At 38.4% G+C, this 19217-nt stretch overlaps 1 protein-coding gene across 2 annotated transcripts in view; it reads right to left on the reverse strand.

The window, feature by feature from the left end:
• Positions 1 to 19217, reverse strand: part of prkceb (protein kinase C, epsilon b) — an 88410-nt gene that overhangs the window by 10181 nt on the left and 59012 nt on the right. For both annotated transcript variants that reach the window (XM_026942151.3, XM_026942143.3), the window contains exon 11: positions 5120 to 5274. In XM_026942151.3, coding sequence (XP_026797952.1) covers positions 5120 to 5274 — 155 coding nt within the window. The remainder of the gene's footprint in view (positions 1 to 5119; positions 5275 to 19217) is intronic.

Here is a 19217-nt window from a genome sequence, read left to right on the forward strand (position 1 = left end):
GTCTGGAAAAACATTTTGTTCATGAATGTTAATTTTTGGACTAAATGTAATTATTTATAAAAGTGCAAGATGGCATGTTTATATATTGGATAGTTATTTACTAGCAAAAAAAACACCCATTTTACTGTATTAACCAGAACAACCATCCGAACTATAATTTGGTTTATCCATCTGGATGCAGAGTAGGGACTTGATCCACTCTGCTGATGTACAATTACAAATACCACTATTCTAAACAAACAAACAAAAAAATCAGATATCTGTTTTTGGTGCATAATCAGAATGTAGATCACACAACCAGTGGGCCTCATTTATCAAGCTGGATACAAGCATAATTGCAAATTGTTTTTAGAAATTTGGTATTCATAAAAATCTTATAATTTTGGAAAAGCTTTCGTCTCCTACTCATGCTCCTGAGTGTGTCTAAATTTACGCATAAGAAAACTAATGTAAACATCAGTTGACCGTCTTCAAATCATACAATTTGCCCGGATTACTGCACTTTATATACAGATTATGCTGTCAAGTTTAAATGATTATTTATTTACATTTACAGCATTTAGCAGACGCTCTTATCCAGTGTGACTTACAGAAATGCTGAGCAGTCTATCAAAAACACATCCTAATGCTAATTCACTAGGTCAGTGACTAAGAGTACCATCAAGCTAAAACCCTGTATTCAATTACACACACATGTTTACTGTGTTTAATGAAAGTTATGTGATACCCAGTTGTTTTATATTAATGCCATTAAATATTACTGAATATGAATAAAGAAAGCAAACCAACACTAATCCATAAATGAAGACAAATAAGACCAGTCATTCAATTAAGAATAACTTATTATATATATATATATATATATATATATATATATATATATATATATATATATATATATATATATATATATATATATATATAATGCTTCTGTATAAAAGGAGGATGGGCTGATGAAAGATTTAAGGGACACTGCGTTATGAGGGACTGGATATTTAGAGACAAGTATGATTTCCGATGGTCGCCAAGACTGTCATAAAACAGCAATTTTAAAATAGCAGTTTCCCTGTGTAATGTGATTGGTGTGCATGATCACTTGGGTACAGTGCAGATCTTTTTTACCATCCATTGTCATGTCCAACCCCTTTCATTTCACCTCACTTAATTGACCTGGTGCTGTCTAGCTGCTAAATAATATTTTTATTGGCATAGATGTGAGTCTAAATAATTGCCTCTGAGAAAATCCAGTTAATAGGAATTTCATGTTTCCAGCCCTATGAGCACTTTACCTTTTATGGAGTTTTGCGGGGTTCACTATGTAAATTAGCTGTGTCGAGAGAACAAGCTTTGCACTTTATGGGTGATTGACATTCAGCACCATACACACGTGAGTATGGAGAAAAATCAACTTTTGTAAAGCTTTGCAGAATCATTTTGTTCAGTCTGGTTTACGCAAATATTTACACACAACTTTATTGAAAGATTGAAAAATGAGACCCAATGTTCTCAAAATCACCATAATATGTATCCACTTATCAACTAAAATAAGTATATATTAATCAGTTAAAAAACAAGGCAAAGGTTAATTTTAATGTGAGAAGGTTTAGTCATATGGTTTTATGGTGACTGAAAGTTCATCTAAACATGTTAATTCTTTAAGGTACACGCATTTCTCTGCTTAAATAAAACTACACAATACCAAAGTTCGATTTAAATTTACATTTTAGGATGCAATGGACTGGTGTTCAATCCAGAGTGTATTCCCACCTCATGCCAAGTGTTCCTGGATCAAATGCAACCCTGAACAGGATAAAGCAGTTACTGAAGATGAATGAATGAATTTCTTACTTGTTACAGATAAAATCATTCAGGTAGCTGTATTTGGGTGAAGAAGGGCAGGCACGAGTAGTGTACATACAGAAAACTAAAAAAAATACCATTCGAACACTATGTTTTGCTAAGGATGGTCTCATTAAGTACAATTTTTTATCAAAGTGAGCTTAAAAGTCCCATTTTGCTGGCAGATTTTGAATATCATACCCCTTGCTGCACCACCCTATACATCTCAGAGCAGGCGGATTCATTTCCACTGAGGGAAAAAAGGAAAATTTGCATCTTTTGCAATGCACCTGCACCTGAGTGAAAACAGAACTTAAAAGAAAGTACTGCCAACCTTTTATAGGTACGTCTTAAGGTAAGATTTTGACCTATTAATTTTCTAGCACGAATATTACTCCACTACTTTTCTTTAGTATTATACAATGGAGTGCAAGGACTAGCACAAGTTATATATTACACAATAGTCCTAAATCAGCATTGCTGTCCTCTTTGAAAGTAAATAAGGCAGCAAGAAGAAAGAATCAAGCCTTTTTCAGAGCAGCCAGAGAGAGCAATTACAGAAACTGCAGAGTAATTGATGCAATTATGCAAATATTTAAAATCATTCTTAAATACTTAAGTGAAACCGAAAATAGCAACAGTTACAAATATTAACACATTTTGACCACTACATCTGAAGTGCCATGGTTTCATAATGACCCTGTTACTCTTTCCTGTCTGCAATTCTGCTTTCAGGAAAACTGGGTAAGGGAGGTGTTGCCTTTAATTCAATACAACATTCTGTACTAAATGACATTCTTCCTGTTCAGGCCCTAAAAGGGGGTTAAGAGCAGGCAGAGAATAGCTGGGTGGGAGAGCTCAGAGGATACACAGGTCATTCTGAGACTTTAGAGCCGGGGACATGACCTGTGCCTTATACGGAAACTTATAAGGACCTAACAGACTGATCAGTGATGTGGTGTATCAATGAACAGAATATACTGATGAGCTTGAACTTGCAAATGACTATGCAAAACCATCTGGTGCACTTGATTATATAAATACCCTAACTAATGCAATTAAGGCTTTAGTCATCTATTCTACACTTAATTGGACTGCAGCCAATTGTTAAACACTTATTCCTTTTGCACAAGCCTGATGTTGTTTAAAGAGCATAAACATTTAAATACCTTGAAATATACAATGGATATAAAAAGTCTACACAGCCCTGTGGAAAAGGCAGGTTGTTGTGAAGCAAAAAAAATGTAACTAAGATAAATCATGTCAGAACTTTTTCCACCCTCAATGTGAAAATACAATGTATAAAAATTAAGTGGAAAAACAATCAGAAACATTTTAGGGGAAAATAGGAAAAATAAAAAAGTTACAATAAATTTGTTGCATAAGTCTGCACACCCTTTTGTAATTGGGGATGTGGCTGTGTTCAGAATTAACCAATCACATTCAATCTCATGTTCAAAAGTAATTATCATACAGCTGTCATCAATGAAATTATTCTGATTAACCCCAAATAAAGACCAGCTGTTTCTGTAGGATTTTCTTAATCTTCTTGGTTTCATCTGACTGCTGAAGCCATGTACCATGGAACACTGTGAAGGGCATCATCAACAAGTGGAGAAAATGGAGCACCATAGTGACAATGCCAAGAACAGGACGTCCTCCAAAATTTACAAAAGAACAAGACAAAATCTTACCAGGGAACCTGACAAGAGGCCTACAGCAACATTCAAGGAGCTGCAGGAATATCTGACAAGTACTGATTACTCTCTGCATGTGACAACAATCTCTCGTATTCTTCAAATAGCTGGGCTATGGGGTAGGGTGGCTAGACAGAAGCCTTTTCTCACAAAAAAACATCGAAGCCCAACTAAATCACCCCAAACCATGTGGCAAATGTGTTACGGTCTAATGAGACCAATTCCAAAAGAAATAATAATTCCATAATTCCAAAAGATATGTCTGGCGAAAAAAAGCACATTACCAAAAGTACACCATACCCAAGTTGAAGCATAGTGGTGGCAGCATCATGCTTTAGTGCTGCTTTTCTTCAGCCAGATCTGGGGCTTTTATCAAGGTGGAGGGAACTTTCAAGTATCTGCTAGTAAGCTGAAGATGAAAAGGAATTTCACAACAATGACTCAAAGCATGCATCCAAATCAACCAAGGAATGGCTAAACCAAAAGAAGTTCAATGTTTTTGAATGACTTAGCCAGAGCCCAGATCTGAATCCAACTAAAAATCAGTGGGGTGACCTGAAGCGGGCTGTGCACAGGAGATGCCCTTACAATTTGATGTAGAATGTTTTTGCAAGAAAGTGTGAGAAAATATTGCCAAGTCAAGATGTGCCACACTGACTGACTCTTACCTAAAAAGACTGAGTGGTGTAATAAAATCAAAAGGTGCTTCAACAAAGTATTAGTTTAGGGGTGTGCACATTTATGCAACTAGATTATTGTTAAAAAGTTTCTGATTGTTTTACACTTTATTTGTATATGTTGCAATTTCACTTTAAGGTGGGAAAAGATCTGACATGATTTATCTTAGTGTCATTCTTTTACTTCACAAAAACCTGCCATTTAACAGGAGTGTGTAGACTTTTTATATCCACTGTAAGGAGGATGTATTTGGGAACTTTAAGTCCATATTATAAACAAGTACACTAAAATCTGATAGATATGGATGGTCATGCTATAAGGACACATCCAGTATACTTCAGCTTTAATAAGAAGGAAGAAACTGCAAAAACAGACCAAAGGAATTTCAACCTCATGTCCCTAAGCACAAACTGTTTGTTTGCTTAATGACACACAAACTGGTAGATAAACAAACTGTCCTAGAAGGAATAAATCATCCGACAGACAGGGCTCCTCCAAGTAAACAATGTGAGGTAAACAAGGCCAACAAACACTCCTATCACCAGTCTGACTGGCCACTGAATACAAACTTCAACCCTGTTCATGTGACATGAACCCCACTGGACCTCAGCTAGGTAAGATTACATAACAGTCAGTGTAAGATTAATAAAATACTGGAGAGCTACAAGTATTCTTTCAGTCCGAAGCTGCATTTTACGACTGAGATTTGACTTATACTGAAATATAACCTCTTTATAACGTTACAGTGGGGTTTTTTTTTTGGCTTAGAAAAGTTATGTGTACTCGTGCACTTTGACACCAGCGGTCACTAATTCCGTATATAAGAAAATGTCTTATGGATTGTACAGATACGATGTAAATGTACAGTACAAGACTGTGTGCATGATGCTTATGTGGCACATTACCTGTAAATGACCCCATTCCGGTGGAGAAACATGAGAGCAGAGGTGACCTCGGCAGCGTAAAAACGAGAGCGGGCTTCGTCAAATTTACGTGAACGCTGGATTTGGAACATCAGGTCCCCTCCGTTCACATATTCCATCACAAAGAACAGACGATCCTGAGGAGAGATAGGAGAAGGTACTATAAATTCATACCAAATACAAGATGCAAGATAATTGCTCAAAAAGTGAGGGCTGAAAAGCCTCCCTTAAAGCAGATCAACTACTACAAAGCAGTTGCACTAGTACTAAGAATATCCCATACAGTGGGAGACTATGCTAAAAAAACTTTATTAAAACAATTTAGAGAAGGTAGGAAACAGATGAACTGCATTAACAGCTGGTATTCAGGGGTTTCAAGGAAATAAAATACACTTCTGATCCTCCTGGATAATCTATAGAATTAAGCACATAATATAATTACTCCTTATCCATGGCGCCATGACCTGTGCTTAAAGTCAGCATTCCCGTTACATTAGTATGCTTAAGTGCCACTAATGAAATAGTATATATTCCAGCGTTACATCATTATTTATCCTTATCTGGCCGTCAAACATATGTTCAGAATTCTTAATTCATTTATATCACAGAGCGATTCCCAGCACCTTCAGTTGATTAACTGTAACCACAAACATTATGGAGGTGGTATAAAAATATTTCAGTTTAATGTCCCATAAAACTATTGCTTGGCTCATGGTGGTGAACCATTCAGAATTTCCCTCACTTAGTCAGAGTCATAAACATGTACAAAGAAGTAGATGCAAGACTGAGACCAATAGTGTATTTGACAACATCAGTATACACTAGTTATTAACAGTGACATGCAATGGATTATAAATTTGACCCTATGGACAGATGGTAGCATCCAAGTCGATCCTCACTACGGATTTCAATAAGGGCACAGTAACATTTGGTAATGTCCTTCAATATACAGCGGCTATAAAAAGTCTACAAACCCCTGTTAAAATGGCAAGTTTTTGTGATGCAAAATATTAAACCAAGATAAATCATGTCAGAACTTTTACCACCCTCAGTGTGAAATTACAACGTATAATATTTAAGTGAACAATCAGAAACATTTTAAGGAAAAATAGTAAAAATAAAAAAGTTACAATAACCTGGTTGCATAAGTGTGCACACTCTTTTATAATTGGGGATGTGGCTGTGTTCAGAATAAACTGATCACAATTAATATCATGTTCAAAAGTAATTATCATACAGCTGTCATCAATGAAATTATTCTGATTAACCCCAAATAAAGACCAGCTGTTTTGTAGGATTTTCTTGACATCTTCTTGGTTTCATCTGACTGCTGAAGCCATGGTCCGCAAACAGCTGACAAAGCATGTACAGGGTCTCATTCTCGAAAGGAATCGATCAGGAGAGGGGTACTTTTAAAAAAATTTCCAAATCATTACATGTACGATGGAACATCATCAACAAGTGGAGAAAATGGAGCACCACAGTGACATTACCAAGAACAGGACGTCCCTCCAAAATTTACAAAAGGACAAGACAAAAACTTACCAGGGAGGCTGTCGAGAGACCAACAGCAACATTAAAGTAGCTGCAGTAATATCTGACAAGTAATAATTACTCTCTGCATGTGACAACAATCTATCGTATTCTTCACATGTCTGGGCTGTGGGGTAGGGTGGCTAAACAGAAGCCTTTTCTCACAAAAAACATCCAAACTCAACTAAATCAACCCAAGCCATGTGGCAAAATGTGTCTGATGAGACCAATTCCAATAGGTATCATAATTCCATGATTCCTAAAGGTATGTTTGGTGCAAAAAAAAAGCCTATCAACAAAAGAACACCATACCCACGGTGAAGCATGGTGGTGGCAGCGTCATGCTTTAGGGCTGCTTTTCTTCAGCCAGAACTGCGGGGGTTATCAAGGTGGAGGGAGTCTTGAATAGCTACAAATACCAGTCAATTTTAGTGCAAAATCTTCAGGTGTCTGTTGGTAAGCTGAAGATGAAAATGAATTTCACCTTTCAGCACAATAATGACCCAAAGAATACATCCAATTCAACAATGGAATGGCTTAACCAAAAGAAGAGCAATGTTTTTGAATGACTTAGCCAGAGCCCAGACCTGTGGGGTGACCTGAAGTGGGCTGGGCACATGAGATGCTCTCACAATTTGACGGTTCTAGAATGTTTTTGCAAGAAAGAGTTGATAAATATTGGCAAGTCAAGATGTGCCACGCTGATAGAGTCTTACTCAAAAAGACTGAGTGGTATAATAAAATGAAAAGATGCTTCAACAAAGTATTAGTTGAGGCGTGTGCAGACTTAGGCAGCAAGATCATTGTCCATTCAAGTTTTTTTATTTTTTTTTATTTTTTAAATATTTCTGGTTGTTTTTCACTTTAGTTGAATACTTTGCAATTGCACATTAAAGGGGAGAAAAGATCTGACATGATTTATCATGGTGTCATTATTTTACTTCACAAAAACCAACCATTTTAACAGGGGTGTGTAGTCTTTTTATATCCATTGTAATATGGCTCAACTGTGGTGAAGAAAGATTATCTTAAGATCAGCTTGGCATTTCATAATATGCTGAGATGATCTCCTGCTGCGTAATCAAGATAAATCTCCACAGATGTGAACTTTGGCACAGAGGTTCAGCTAATCTGCAACTGATCCACTTCATGCTCTATGGTGACAAACATTTATTCATGTTCCTATTCAATAAAATGTTTTTTTGTTCTGTATTTACTTCCAATGATGTCTAAATGGGTTTCCCCCATCAGGCATATGTAAATGGTTCAATGAAATGCCCAATCAGAGGAAAAGGAGTCCAGTCTCATGACCAAATTAGTTTAAAGCATGAGAAAACCAATTATTTGATTATGTTTTGATGAAAATTGTCAACCAAAATCATCTAAAGGAGGTCATTAAGACAAATATCTATTTGAAGATGATGATGTATATATGTATAATTAAATTTCTTCTATGACCTGAAACACCCATCCATGCATCCATTCTCTGTACCCCTTATCCTACATAGGGTTGCAGTGTAACCTGAGGACTTGGGGCATAGGGCAGGGGGCACCCTGGACAGGGTGCCAGCCCATCACAGCCATAACATTAAAACCACCTGCCTAATATTGTGTAGGTCCCCCTTTTGCCGCCAAAACAGCTCTCACTCGTTGAGGCATGGACTCCACAAGACCTCTGAAGGTGTTCTGTGATATCTAGCACCAATGTCTTTGTGGCCTATTGGTTAGAGTCTCGGACTTGTAACCCGAAGGTTAACCTGAAGGTTGTGGGTTTGAGTCTCAGGTCCAGCAGGGATTGTAGGTGGGGGGAGTGAATGACCAGCGCTCTCTCCCACCCTCAATACCACGACTGAGGTGAGACCCTTGAGCAAGGCACCGAACCCCCAACTGCTCCCCAGGTGCCACAGCACAAAAGGCTGCCTTCTGCTTCGGGTGTGTGTGTGCACTTGGATGGGTTAAATGCAGAGCACAAATTCCAAGTATGAGTCACCATACTTGGCCACAAGTCACTTCACTTCACAAGGCACAATTGCACACCTATTCACACACTACAGACAATTTGGTAATAACAATCACCCTACAATGCATGTCTTGGGCCTGGGGAGGAAACCCCTGAAGCATGGGGAGAACATGGAAGCTCCCCGCACACAGGGCAGAGGCATGAGTCAAACCCCTAACCCCGGAAGTGCAAGGCAACAGTGCTAACCACCAAGCCACTATGCTCCTCCTAAAAGCATCCACAAAAAGCTGTCTGTTATGAAGTAAACTAGTGACTAGCAAATGTACACAGGATTTTAATTGGTAATGTTTTTAAAGAGGATTGCTCAGGTCTGAATAGGCCTTTAACACATTATGTAGTGTTGTGTGCTTTGCACAATAGTCCCTTGAACATTCTGCCTTTCTTGCATAACTCCATTTCATGGTCACTCATTCATTCATCTTCAATACCAATTTATCCTGGTTAAGAGCCTATCCTGGAGGGAACTGGGTACAAGGTGGGATACCAGGGCACCATTCACACACTCATTCACACCTAGGGACAATTTAGTATAGTCCATCTGCCTTCCTGGATGTATTTGGATAGTGGGACGAAACCTGGAGAACACCCACATAAACATGGGGAGAACATGCTAAACTCCACAAAGGCTGTTACCCAAGCTCAGAATCAAACCCAGGACCCTTGAGCTGTGAGCTGTGAGGCAACGCTACCCACTGCGCGATTATTTCGAAACTTTCAAGATCAATCTTGCTAAAGCAATCAGAGCCTCTTTTCCAATCTCTTCCAAGCAGAGTGAACAAATCAACGTTCTCTATACCTATGGACCCACTGCTGTTAGATTTGCTCATCAGCTCATGACAAAACCCATCATGAGCTGGGACAGGTGTGTTGGGAGAAAGAAAAACAGGAGAGTGGGGTCACAGGACTGGAACGGAGAACCCTATGTTACATAAGAGTGCAGTAGTCTGCCTCGCCTTGTCCTCCCTCTCCCTGAAAGCGAATTTAAACAGGATGCTGAAATAGTTTGTTTAAAGTGTTCCCAGAGACGCAGCAAAGGCCCGCCGGATCAAACGTGAATAAACATTTCCTGCCTCCAATTAGAAATGGAGAGATACTGGCGTCCCTGCACAGTACAACAGAAAAGACTCGATTCCCAGATAAACCACCCAGACCCAACAAGCTGGGGCGTTGTGTGGCAGATTGTGATTTTGATGGATTACATGAGCTCTGTGTGTGTCTGTGTGTATATGTACTGTACACTCCATTTCACAGATGAAAAACAACCTCAGTACATTTGAAAAAAAAAAAACACTTTCTAAGAAGACCTGTTTCTAAGAAATGTTCAAATAGGTAAAAAAAAATATATATATATATAAATAAATAGGTAAAAATAATCTTGAACAAACATGAAACTTAATATCGTCTTGTGAAGCAGGATGGAAACTGTGAGATTCTTCCTGCTGCCTCAACAGTTCTGGCCCAATTTTTTCAATGCTTTAAGTAATAGCTGTTCTCCATTGTGAGATTAGCACTCTGCACTCTCACTTAACAAATGGAAAACTGTGATGCTAATAGCAACAGGAAATCACTATAATTACAGCACAGAGCTTATTGTGTGTGGGCCTGGACAATAGTCAAGAATGTTTAGCCATAAGTGCAGAATTATGTATAGTACACTGTAAAACTTTGCTGTAGATTTATAATAGAATTTCAACAGTATTAATACAACAGAACATCTGTTAAATTACGTATAAATCATGGTTTTCTAACAGAACTATCACGTTTTCCTCAAATACAGCTTTTTTTTTAACCACTAATTAACCATCCAAAATATCTTGAATAACAGTATTTATTGCCCAAATGGTTTATGGGTAGAAAAGAAGGCATCTGCCTAAAATTGGGATCCTTGTTTCTTTATCCATCTCAATCTTATAAATTATTTGGTGAGAAGCAGTTTTATTTAATTATCAGTTATTCAGTTAATCACTTAGTGAAAAGCTTATCATGTTGCTGATCATTGTAAGTACAATGTTTACACACAGTTTTCTTTCATTAATACAGGTTTCTATAAATTCTATTAATGTTCTTTCGAAACTCAAGTCTCTCACTCTTCTGCTCTATCTCTCTCACTCAGAGGCTGGATTGAGAGAAATGGACACTACTGGACAGTTTCATGCTACCCATCATCTTCATGTCTCCAATATTTGCATTTTGTTTAAATTTTGACTGTTTTTGAGTAGTTTTGTCATTTAATTATCTTTTCTTTTTTTTTTTTTAATTGCACCACTGGTATTTCTTAAGACTGGGCAATATATATTCAGTATATCACATTAAGTTGTACTGGGGCAAGATGTTAGCTGTTGTAATTAACTAAAGATTTTAGCTGTAATTTTGTGAGAGCAATTTTTGCAACAGTTTAATGAGCAAATTTTCTACATGTACAGTGATGAAGCCAAATTTCTGTTACTTTACATTAAAATAAAAAGTAAAAAGCTCTAAGAACTGTGTGAGATTTGTCACATATTTTAGCCCTGTACACAATATACAAAGCACATTTTCTGATGGTTTGTGGGTCTGTGTGTGTCTAGATGTGGACACAACCGGTAGGGTCTGTATTATTGTTAACATAAAGCAGTCTTTTACTTAAAAAAAGTGTCTTAGGTAATGTGTGTATTCCAATACACATATACAGTAATAACTTCTCGATATTACAGTACTGTGCAAAAGTCTTAGGCACATACAAATAAATTCTGCACAGCAAAGATGCCTTCAAAAATAATGAAATTAAATGCATAAAAAAATACTATAAAGAGCAGTAAACAGTAATAAATGAAATAAAGTCAGTATTTGGTGTGACGATCCTTCGCTTATAAAAAAGAAAAGAGTAGTCTTAGGTACAATTAGTGCAGTTTTATAAGGAAATGAGCTGTAAGTGTTACTGAGCATCTTGCAGAAGCAGCCACAGTTCTTCTGGAGACTTTGACTGTCACACTCGCTTCTTATTTTTGCAGCAAAACCCAGCAGCCTTCATTATGTTTTTTTATCTGAAAAGTGTCTCTTATGTAATATTCTGCTTTCTTTACTGACATACAAACATTTTTCTGTAACATTTAATTTTGTGCCGGAAAACTAATGTTTGGAATGTTTGTGTACTGAATCAATAATGTAGAAGTCATAAAATAAAAATCTATAACAAAGTTTGTACTAAAAAAATAGGATGCCTAAGACTTTTGCCCAGTACTGTATATAAACAACTAAACAGCGTAATTTGTAAAACCCTATCCATCCATCCATCCATCCATTTTCTGTACCGCTTATCCTATACAGGGTCGCAGGGAGCCTGGAGCCTATCCCAGGGAAGTTGGGGCACAAGGTGGGGACACTCTGGAAGGGGCGCCAACCCATCACAGGGCATAATCACATACACAATAATTCACTCACTACAGACAATTTAGAGATGCCAATCAGCCTACAACACATGTCTTTGGAATGGGGAGGAAACCGAAGTGCTCAGAAGAAACCCCCGCACACAGGGCAGAATCAAACCCCCAACCCTGCAGGTGCGAGGCAACCGTGCCAACCACTAAGCCACTGCCCCCCTTGTAAAACTCTAAAATACTGTAAAAAGTAAAAAATAAAATAAAAAAAAACAGCTATTGTGGCAGAATGGTTAAATCCCCACAGCCACGCTCCAAAATCTAGCGGAAAGCCTTCCCAGAAGAGTGGAGGTCATTATAAAAGCAAAGGGAGACTAAATGGGGTGTAAATAGGATGTAAGTAAATGGGATGTTCAAAAAGCACATATGCGTGTGATGGCCATATAGTTTATCTCTGTGTACACACATAGCTGTGCCCACCATATAAGAACATACAAAACCAAAAATCACTGACATGTTCTTAGTCAAAAATGTATAAACAGACACAGAAAAACACACTCAAGTTCATGTTCACGAGAGTGGACATGAAGACGATTGCCAGCTCTTTAATCTGCCATCAACCCCTGAACTAATGGCAATAACTACAGATTATCTGTGTTTAACATAATGGGTAATAATTTACACTTTCATCGCAGCACAAGGGTTTCAGGGCAATTAATTTCAGAATGAGCAAATTAGAGATAAATGCTATAGAATGCTTGAGGATTTATAGGTCTGGGAAATGTAAAAATCAATGGTATAACAAATGGTCCTGAACTTCTGGCAGATGCGAGGCACACATACACACATATACATGCACACGCACACACACACACACACAAACAGTTCTCACTGTGGTCAAAATAACCAATCTTGCATAACATCTCTGGACAAAAAACACACAAGTGTTACTCTGTTTTCCAAGAAGCTGTCAGACAGCACCTGTTGAAAATGGACTTTATGAGGCTTGTCACCACAGAGGAAATTTCTTGCACTTTCTAAAAGGAGAACAAACACAACTTTGATGGATCTCTCTTTACACAGTGCAAATCCAACATCCCTAAGTCACTCCCTCACCCTCTCTCACTTACATAGTCTTTCTGATGATGAAGCTCTTTGTTTGAACAGACTGAGTTGTTCGAACTGGTTCAAGCCTTAACACGCTGAAGTGCTCTGTATAAAAAGCGGTGTTTGGGAACAGTGTGTTCTGAGAGGAATGCTTAAAGGAAAAAAGCTAAATGAGCTAAATGTAGGATGGTAGCCTATTATGAGATGGACATGCAGATGCTTGGAGATGTCTTAGAGTTTAGAGAAAATTAAAATTCATGAGAAATCCAACATAGAAGTAGTGGAGACAACAAATGTTGGACCCAATGTTTAAGGAAAGTGTACAAATGAGGAGATGAGAGAGCTGGACTAAAGGACTAAAGCGCTGCTGCACTGGTATATTTCGGTAGAGATGAAGCAAAACCTAATTCCACTGGCACCACTGTCAGAGGGTAGTTGAACTTTGTTGGATAATCTAGGAAAATAACCAAACTGATAATAGCATGTCAATAACATGCTAAAAAAATATTAAAACTAGAATTTCACTACAAAATAAATCTTGGACACCATTTGAGATCACTTGTTAATTATAAAGATTAAGTTGTTCAGGGTGGATTTTTCTTTTAACATTACCTTGAACTCAATTCAAAATATGACAGTAATTGATATTATGTAACGCATGGAGGCTATTTAAAAGCAAATAAAAGAAACGCAATAACACCTGCAAGCCTGGGATTGGTGCATAAGCCACTATTTACTGAGTGTCTTTATTTGGATTATACTACAAATTATGGTCAAGGTTCAGTGTCTGGGTCAGAACACAGAATACAAATGAGGAAACAAGGGCAAGCTCCAAAGCGATGCGTAACACAAGAGATATGTGGGAAAAGAACATTGAGGTGTATAAAAATGCAGTTATAGATGAAACACAACAAGAATAAATAGTGTCAATAGTGATTGACTTGTCTGGGAGGAGTAAAACACTTAAACATTCAATATTCATATTTTTGTCCATATTATCCATGTTTTACACAGATGCTTATTACAAAATTATTACAATCTTTATCAAAAATGGAGCTTTGCTCTGCAATAGTAAAATTGTTAATTCAGTGGAAGATGTGATGCTGTTTTATCCATTCTTGACAGTGGCTTTCAATATTAGCCTCCAAATTCATTTTGCAAAACCTCCTCTTGCAGAACAATCGCTTTCTGTTCATCTTCAATTTTCTTTCTCCTCAAATTTCCACTAACATAAAAGTCAGCTCAGGGGTAAACATTCCTCACATGCAAATTCCACACCATTACCACTACCCAGCAAAACATATAGCAGACATGATATGAAATTTCCATATATCACTCAGAATGTGATTGATGGCTTGAAAACCAAACATATGGTGCATTTTATCCACTGATGTACACTATTAATCAATACAGCCTTTATTAATCAGCAGAAAGTCCTGGAATATAAATCAAAACATTCATCATTATTTGAGATGACCTGCATTCCACTGTGTTTTGGTTAGAATTTTCTTTCTGATTGCGGGTTAATAGTTTGGCTTGAGGCGTGGTTGTCAAAGGACAAGCAGCTGCAATCCAACTCTGCGATTAATGAAGGAACAACAAAAATTAAAGGGGAAGGAACATGGCTAAGACCTCTGGGAATACTCCAAACTGTTGTCAAACTCCATGGACAAGCCAGAAAATAGGCAATAATTACCCATCTCCTATACAGTGAATGTACCGAGTAGGAATAGACAATAAACATAAATGAATGTCAGGCTTCATTATATTATTATTATAGAAATATACATTTATTGGCCATATAAAGGAACAGGCTAATTTCTGGAGGCTAATTTCAGGCTAAGTTCTGTATAGTTTTAATTGATAGCAGTTCATGGTAATGACAGTGGATGGTAATTTCTGAAATACTTAGAGGCTAAACCTTACATACATCATGCACTTAAACATACTTTTTTCTTTAGGAAAAAAATATTATGCTGAATGCCTACAGATCTTTTGAAGATACAGTACATTAGATATAGCCAGCAGAAATATGTTGAAAAAGATCCTCATACACTGGTACCACTGCACCTCACCTCAAACACACCATGTTACTGTCACTGATGTGCTGTGATTTATCCAGTATCAAAATAATATCGTGTCAGTGGTTGAGGTGACTTTTGCTTTGTGACATGGTGCACTGTCATGCTGAAAGTAACTATTAGAAGATGGGTAAATTGTGAAGGAATGCACATGCTCAGCAAAATACTCAAATAGGCTGTGGCATTCGAGCGATGATTGATTGGTATTAACAGGCCCAATGTGTGCCAAAACAACATTCCCCGCATCATTACACCACTTCTACCAGCCTAGACTATTGACACAATGCATCATTCATGCTGTTGGTGCCAAATTTTGACTCTGTCACCTGTGAGCCTCAGCAGAAATCGAGATTCATCAGACCAGGCTACGTTTCTCCATTCTTCATCTGTCCAGTTTTGGTGAGCCTGTGCCCACTGCAGCCTCAGCTTTCTGTTCTTGTCTGACAGAAGCGGAACCCGACGTGGTCTTCTGCTATTGTAGTCCATCCTCCTCAAGGTTCAATGTGTTGTGCATTCTGAGATGCTTTTCTGCTCACCACAGTTGTACAGAGTAGTTTTTTGACTTACTGTAGCCTTTTTGTCAGCTTGAACTAGTCTGGCCTTTCTCCGCAGAACTGCCGCTTACTGGATGTGTTTTGAAAATCCCAGGAGATCAGCAGTTATAGAAATACTCAAACCAGCCTGTCTGGCACCAACACTCCTGGCACAATCAAAATCACTGAGATCACATATTTTTCCCATTCTGATGGTTAGTGTGAACATTACCCAAAGCTGCTGGCCTGTATCTGCATGATTTGATGCAATGCACTGCTGCCACATGACTAGCTGTTTAGACAATTGCAGGAATGAGTAGGTGTACAGGTGTTCCTAATAAAGTGCTCCATGAGTGTACATTACAACGACATGGCACACTCCTCCCTGTTTGCCACTGTGACATTCATTTAAAGGTTTGCCTTCCTACGCCTCCTTTGTTTACCATCATAAATCACATACTATGAAAACGAATGGCCCCAGAAAAGTTGCAATATCTTGCGGGTCACATTCCTATTCACTCTGATAAGAGGTTGACTTGCTGCAAATGATATTTCAAATAACAGCAGGCATTGTTTTTGTATATAAAATGATATCTGTACGTATAATAAACATATAATAACAAAAAAAGACCTGAACCAAGTGAGGCCTAAACCAGCAACTACTGTGGCTTGCCGTGGAAATTTATGGTGCTGCAGCGCTGACTCCAGAATACTGACATGCTACTTTGGTCACCACTGATCACTTCCATCTTGTCACTACATACATACTCACTGCCTCACTGCACACTCTACTAGGGGCATTAGAGGTAAGTACTGTGTCACAACCTTTAGAAAATGTTGCTGGGGCTGGTGTATTTTAATGAAAAAAAGCAGAGCATCCATTTTAGGGATCATTGATCATTCTATCTTTGCATAAATTAATATATTTTCTTGCTTAAAATAAAAAGAGTATAGTGTTGGAGGACAAAAACTGCCATGATAATCCTGTAATAACAACTGACAGTCAGGGTTGTCAGAGCATTGTCAGAAGTTTCAGAACAGATTTGGTGGGAAATCTGTGTGCCAGTCAGAAGGCAGCTCAGATTTGCCAAATGTCATCATGTCCCAACTTTAGGCACAAAAGAAATCTGACAACAGAGTGACAAGAGACAAGAGCTGGCAGCTAGACAAAGGGAGAAAGGGTGAGAGTGTGTCACAGTGTAAACAAAGATGAAAGTGAAAGAGTAAAGGAGTTTTTATATGTTACATTATGAAAAGGATGTGTGACGATGAAGTACGGCATATTCAGACTGGTCAGAGTGCCCATGCTGACCCCCTGTCCACTGCCAAAAGCACCTACAATGGACAGGTGAGCATCAGACCCGGACCATGTAGCAATGGAAGAAGGTGGGGTGGTCTGATGAATCACATTTTCTTTTACATCATGTGGATGGCTGGGTACATGTGCCATGTGCGTCGCTTACCTGGGAAAGAGATGGCACCAGGATGCACTATGGGAAGAAGGCAAACCGGCCGAGGCAGTGTGATGCTCTGGGCAATGTTCTACTGGGAAACCTTGAGTCCTGGCATTCATGTGGATGATACTTTGACACGTACCATCTACCTAAACATTGTTGCAGACCAAGTACACCCCTTCATGGCAACGGTATTCCCTAATGGCAGTGGCCTCTTTCAGCAGGATAATGCACCCTGTCACACTGCAAAAAATTGTTCAGGTATCGTTTAAGGAACATGACTAATAGTTGGCCTCCAATTTCCCCAGATCTCAATCTGATCGAGCATCAGAAGGATGTTCTGGAGTCCAATCCACGGAGGCCCCACCTCGCAACTTACAGGACTTCAAGGATTTGCTGTTAATGTATTAAGTGAAGTGAAGTGTAGCCAAGTATCGTGACCCATACTCGGAATTTGTGCTCTGCATTTAACCCATCCAAGTGCACACAAACCGTGAACACACACCCGGAGCAGTGGGCAGCCTTTTTTGCCGCAGCGCCTCGGGAGCAGTTGGGGGTTCAGTGCCTTGCTCAAGGGTCTCACCTCAGTTGTGGTATTGAGGGCGGGAGAGAGCGCTGGTCATTCACTCCCCCTACCTACAATCCCTGCCGGACCTGAGACTCGAACCCACAACCTTCAGGTTCACCTTCGGGTTACAAGTCCGAGACTCTAAAGGGGGGACCTACACAATGGCAGGCGGTTTTAATGTTACGGCTGATCGATGTATTTATTGCTCTATATTTTAGCTAGCATGCTAACACATTATTTGACATTTGAATGCAAAACAACATACAGAGATTATATATTACAGTACACAAAGAACACAGATCAGGTAATAAAAATACACACATCGGGAAGTGACCAGAGGTGATAGTTTTGTTGTCTACATTGTATCTTAGATAGCTAGACGGAGTTAGTAGGCTAGTTCACATTTATAGTGTCCATGTTTAGCAGGTGTATGGAGCCATGTCTGATGCAGGTAGACACAAGCCAATATAGGTTGTCAGCACACCACTGGTGTCATAACTATTTAGGAATACTACTTAGTGTGCATTATGCAGTTTGAGCTGTAGTCTTGAATTCTCTGAATGTGTCCTGATTTGAAATCTGTAGCCATGAAATTAACCTGCACAATGGAGAGGTACACAGTACAACCTCTAGTATAACATCTGCCTCCGCATGTAGCTTGTAATTGCATTTTTCTACTTTGAAGTTCATGATTGTTTGCGTGTTAAGTACCTCACAAACATCCCACGTGTTTTGAGGAAATGATAAATTCACAAGTAAATTTTGTACACCTAACACTATAATACACTCAAACACAAACATGCTGATTATACAGAAAATGTTCTTAATTAAAGAAAAAAAGCCTCCCTTGCTTACTGCCTGTGGTGTAACATTTATAAATTGTTATTTAAACCATTTGTTTATCCCACTTACTTCCTGCCACTGTCTTTATTTCTCTCTGAAAATCTAAGCGTCCACACAATGTCGAGAAAGCTAGGAGGAAATCCATTTTTACAGCAGCTGAACAGAGCAAGTCTCTTATTCTATAGCAGACAGGGCTCAGTAAATTCACTTCTCAGTAGGACCTCAGTCTCTCCCTTTCTCTATTATACACCGATTCATAAATGAGAGGCAATAAAGTTTCACTCTGGTGTAAAATAAAATATAACCTTTAACAGTCTGGAAGAGATGTGTGTGTGTGACAGGTCATACTCTGCCATTCCCTTTTGGGTCACACTTCTGTGCTCAGATGACTGAACAGAAAAAATGCTGAGTTTGTACCTGATCTTCATGTATCCTGAGCAAAAGGAGGTAATGAACATTAAGACAGTATAAGTAAGGAATATATTCAGATATTTATCGGATTGTTTCTCTTCTCTATCCTTTTCCACCACAGGTTTAGTTTACTGACACATACAATAAATATCATACTTAATAACAGTCTGTGGA

This window comes from Pangasianodon hypophthalmus, chromosome 3 (assembly GCF_027358585.1).
Source record: "Pangasianodon hypophthalmus isolate fPanHyp1 chromosome 3, fPanHyp1.pri, whole genome shotgun sequence".
In the NCBI taxonomy this organism is placed as follows: Eukaryota; Metazoa; Chordata; class Actinopteri; order Siluriformes; family Pangasiidae; genus Pangasianodon; species Pangasianodon hypophthalmus.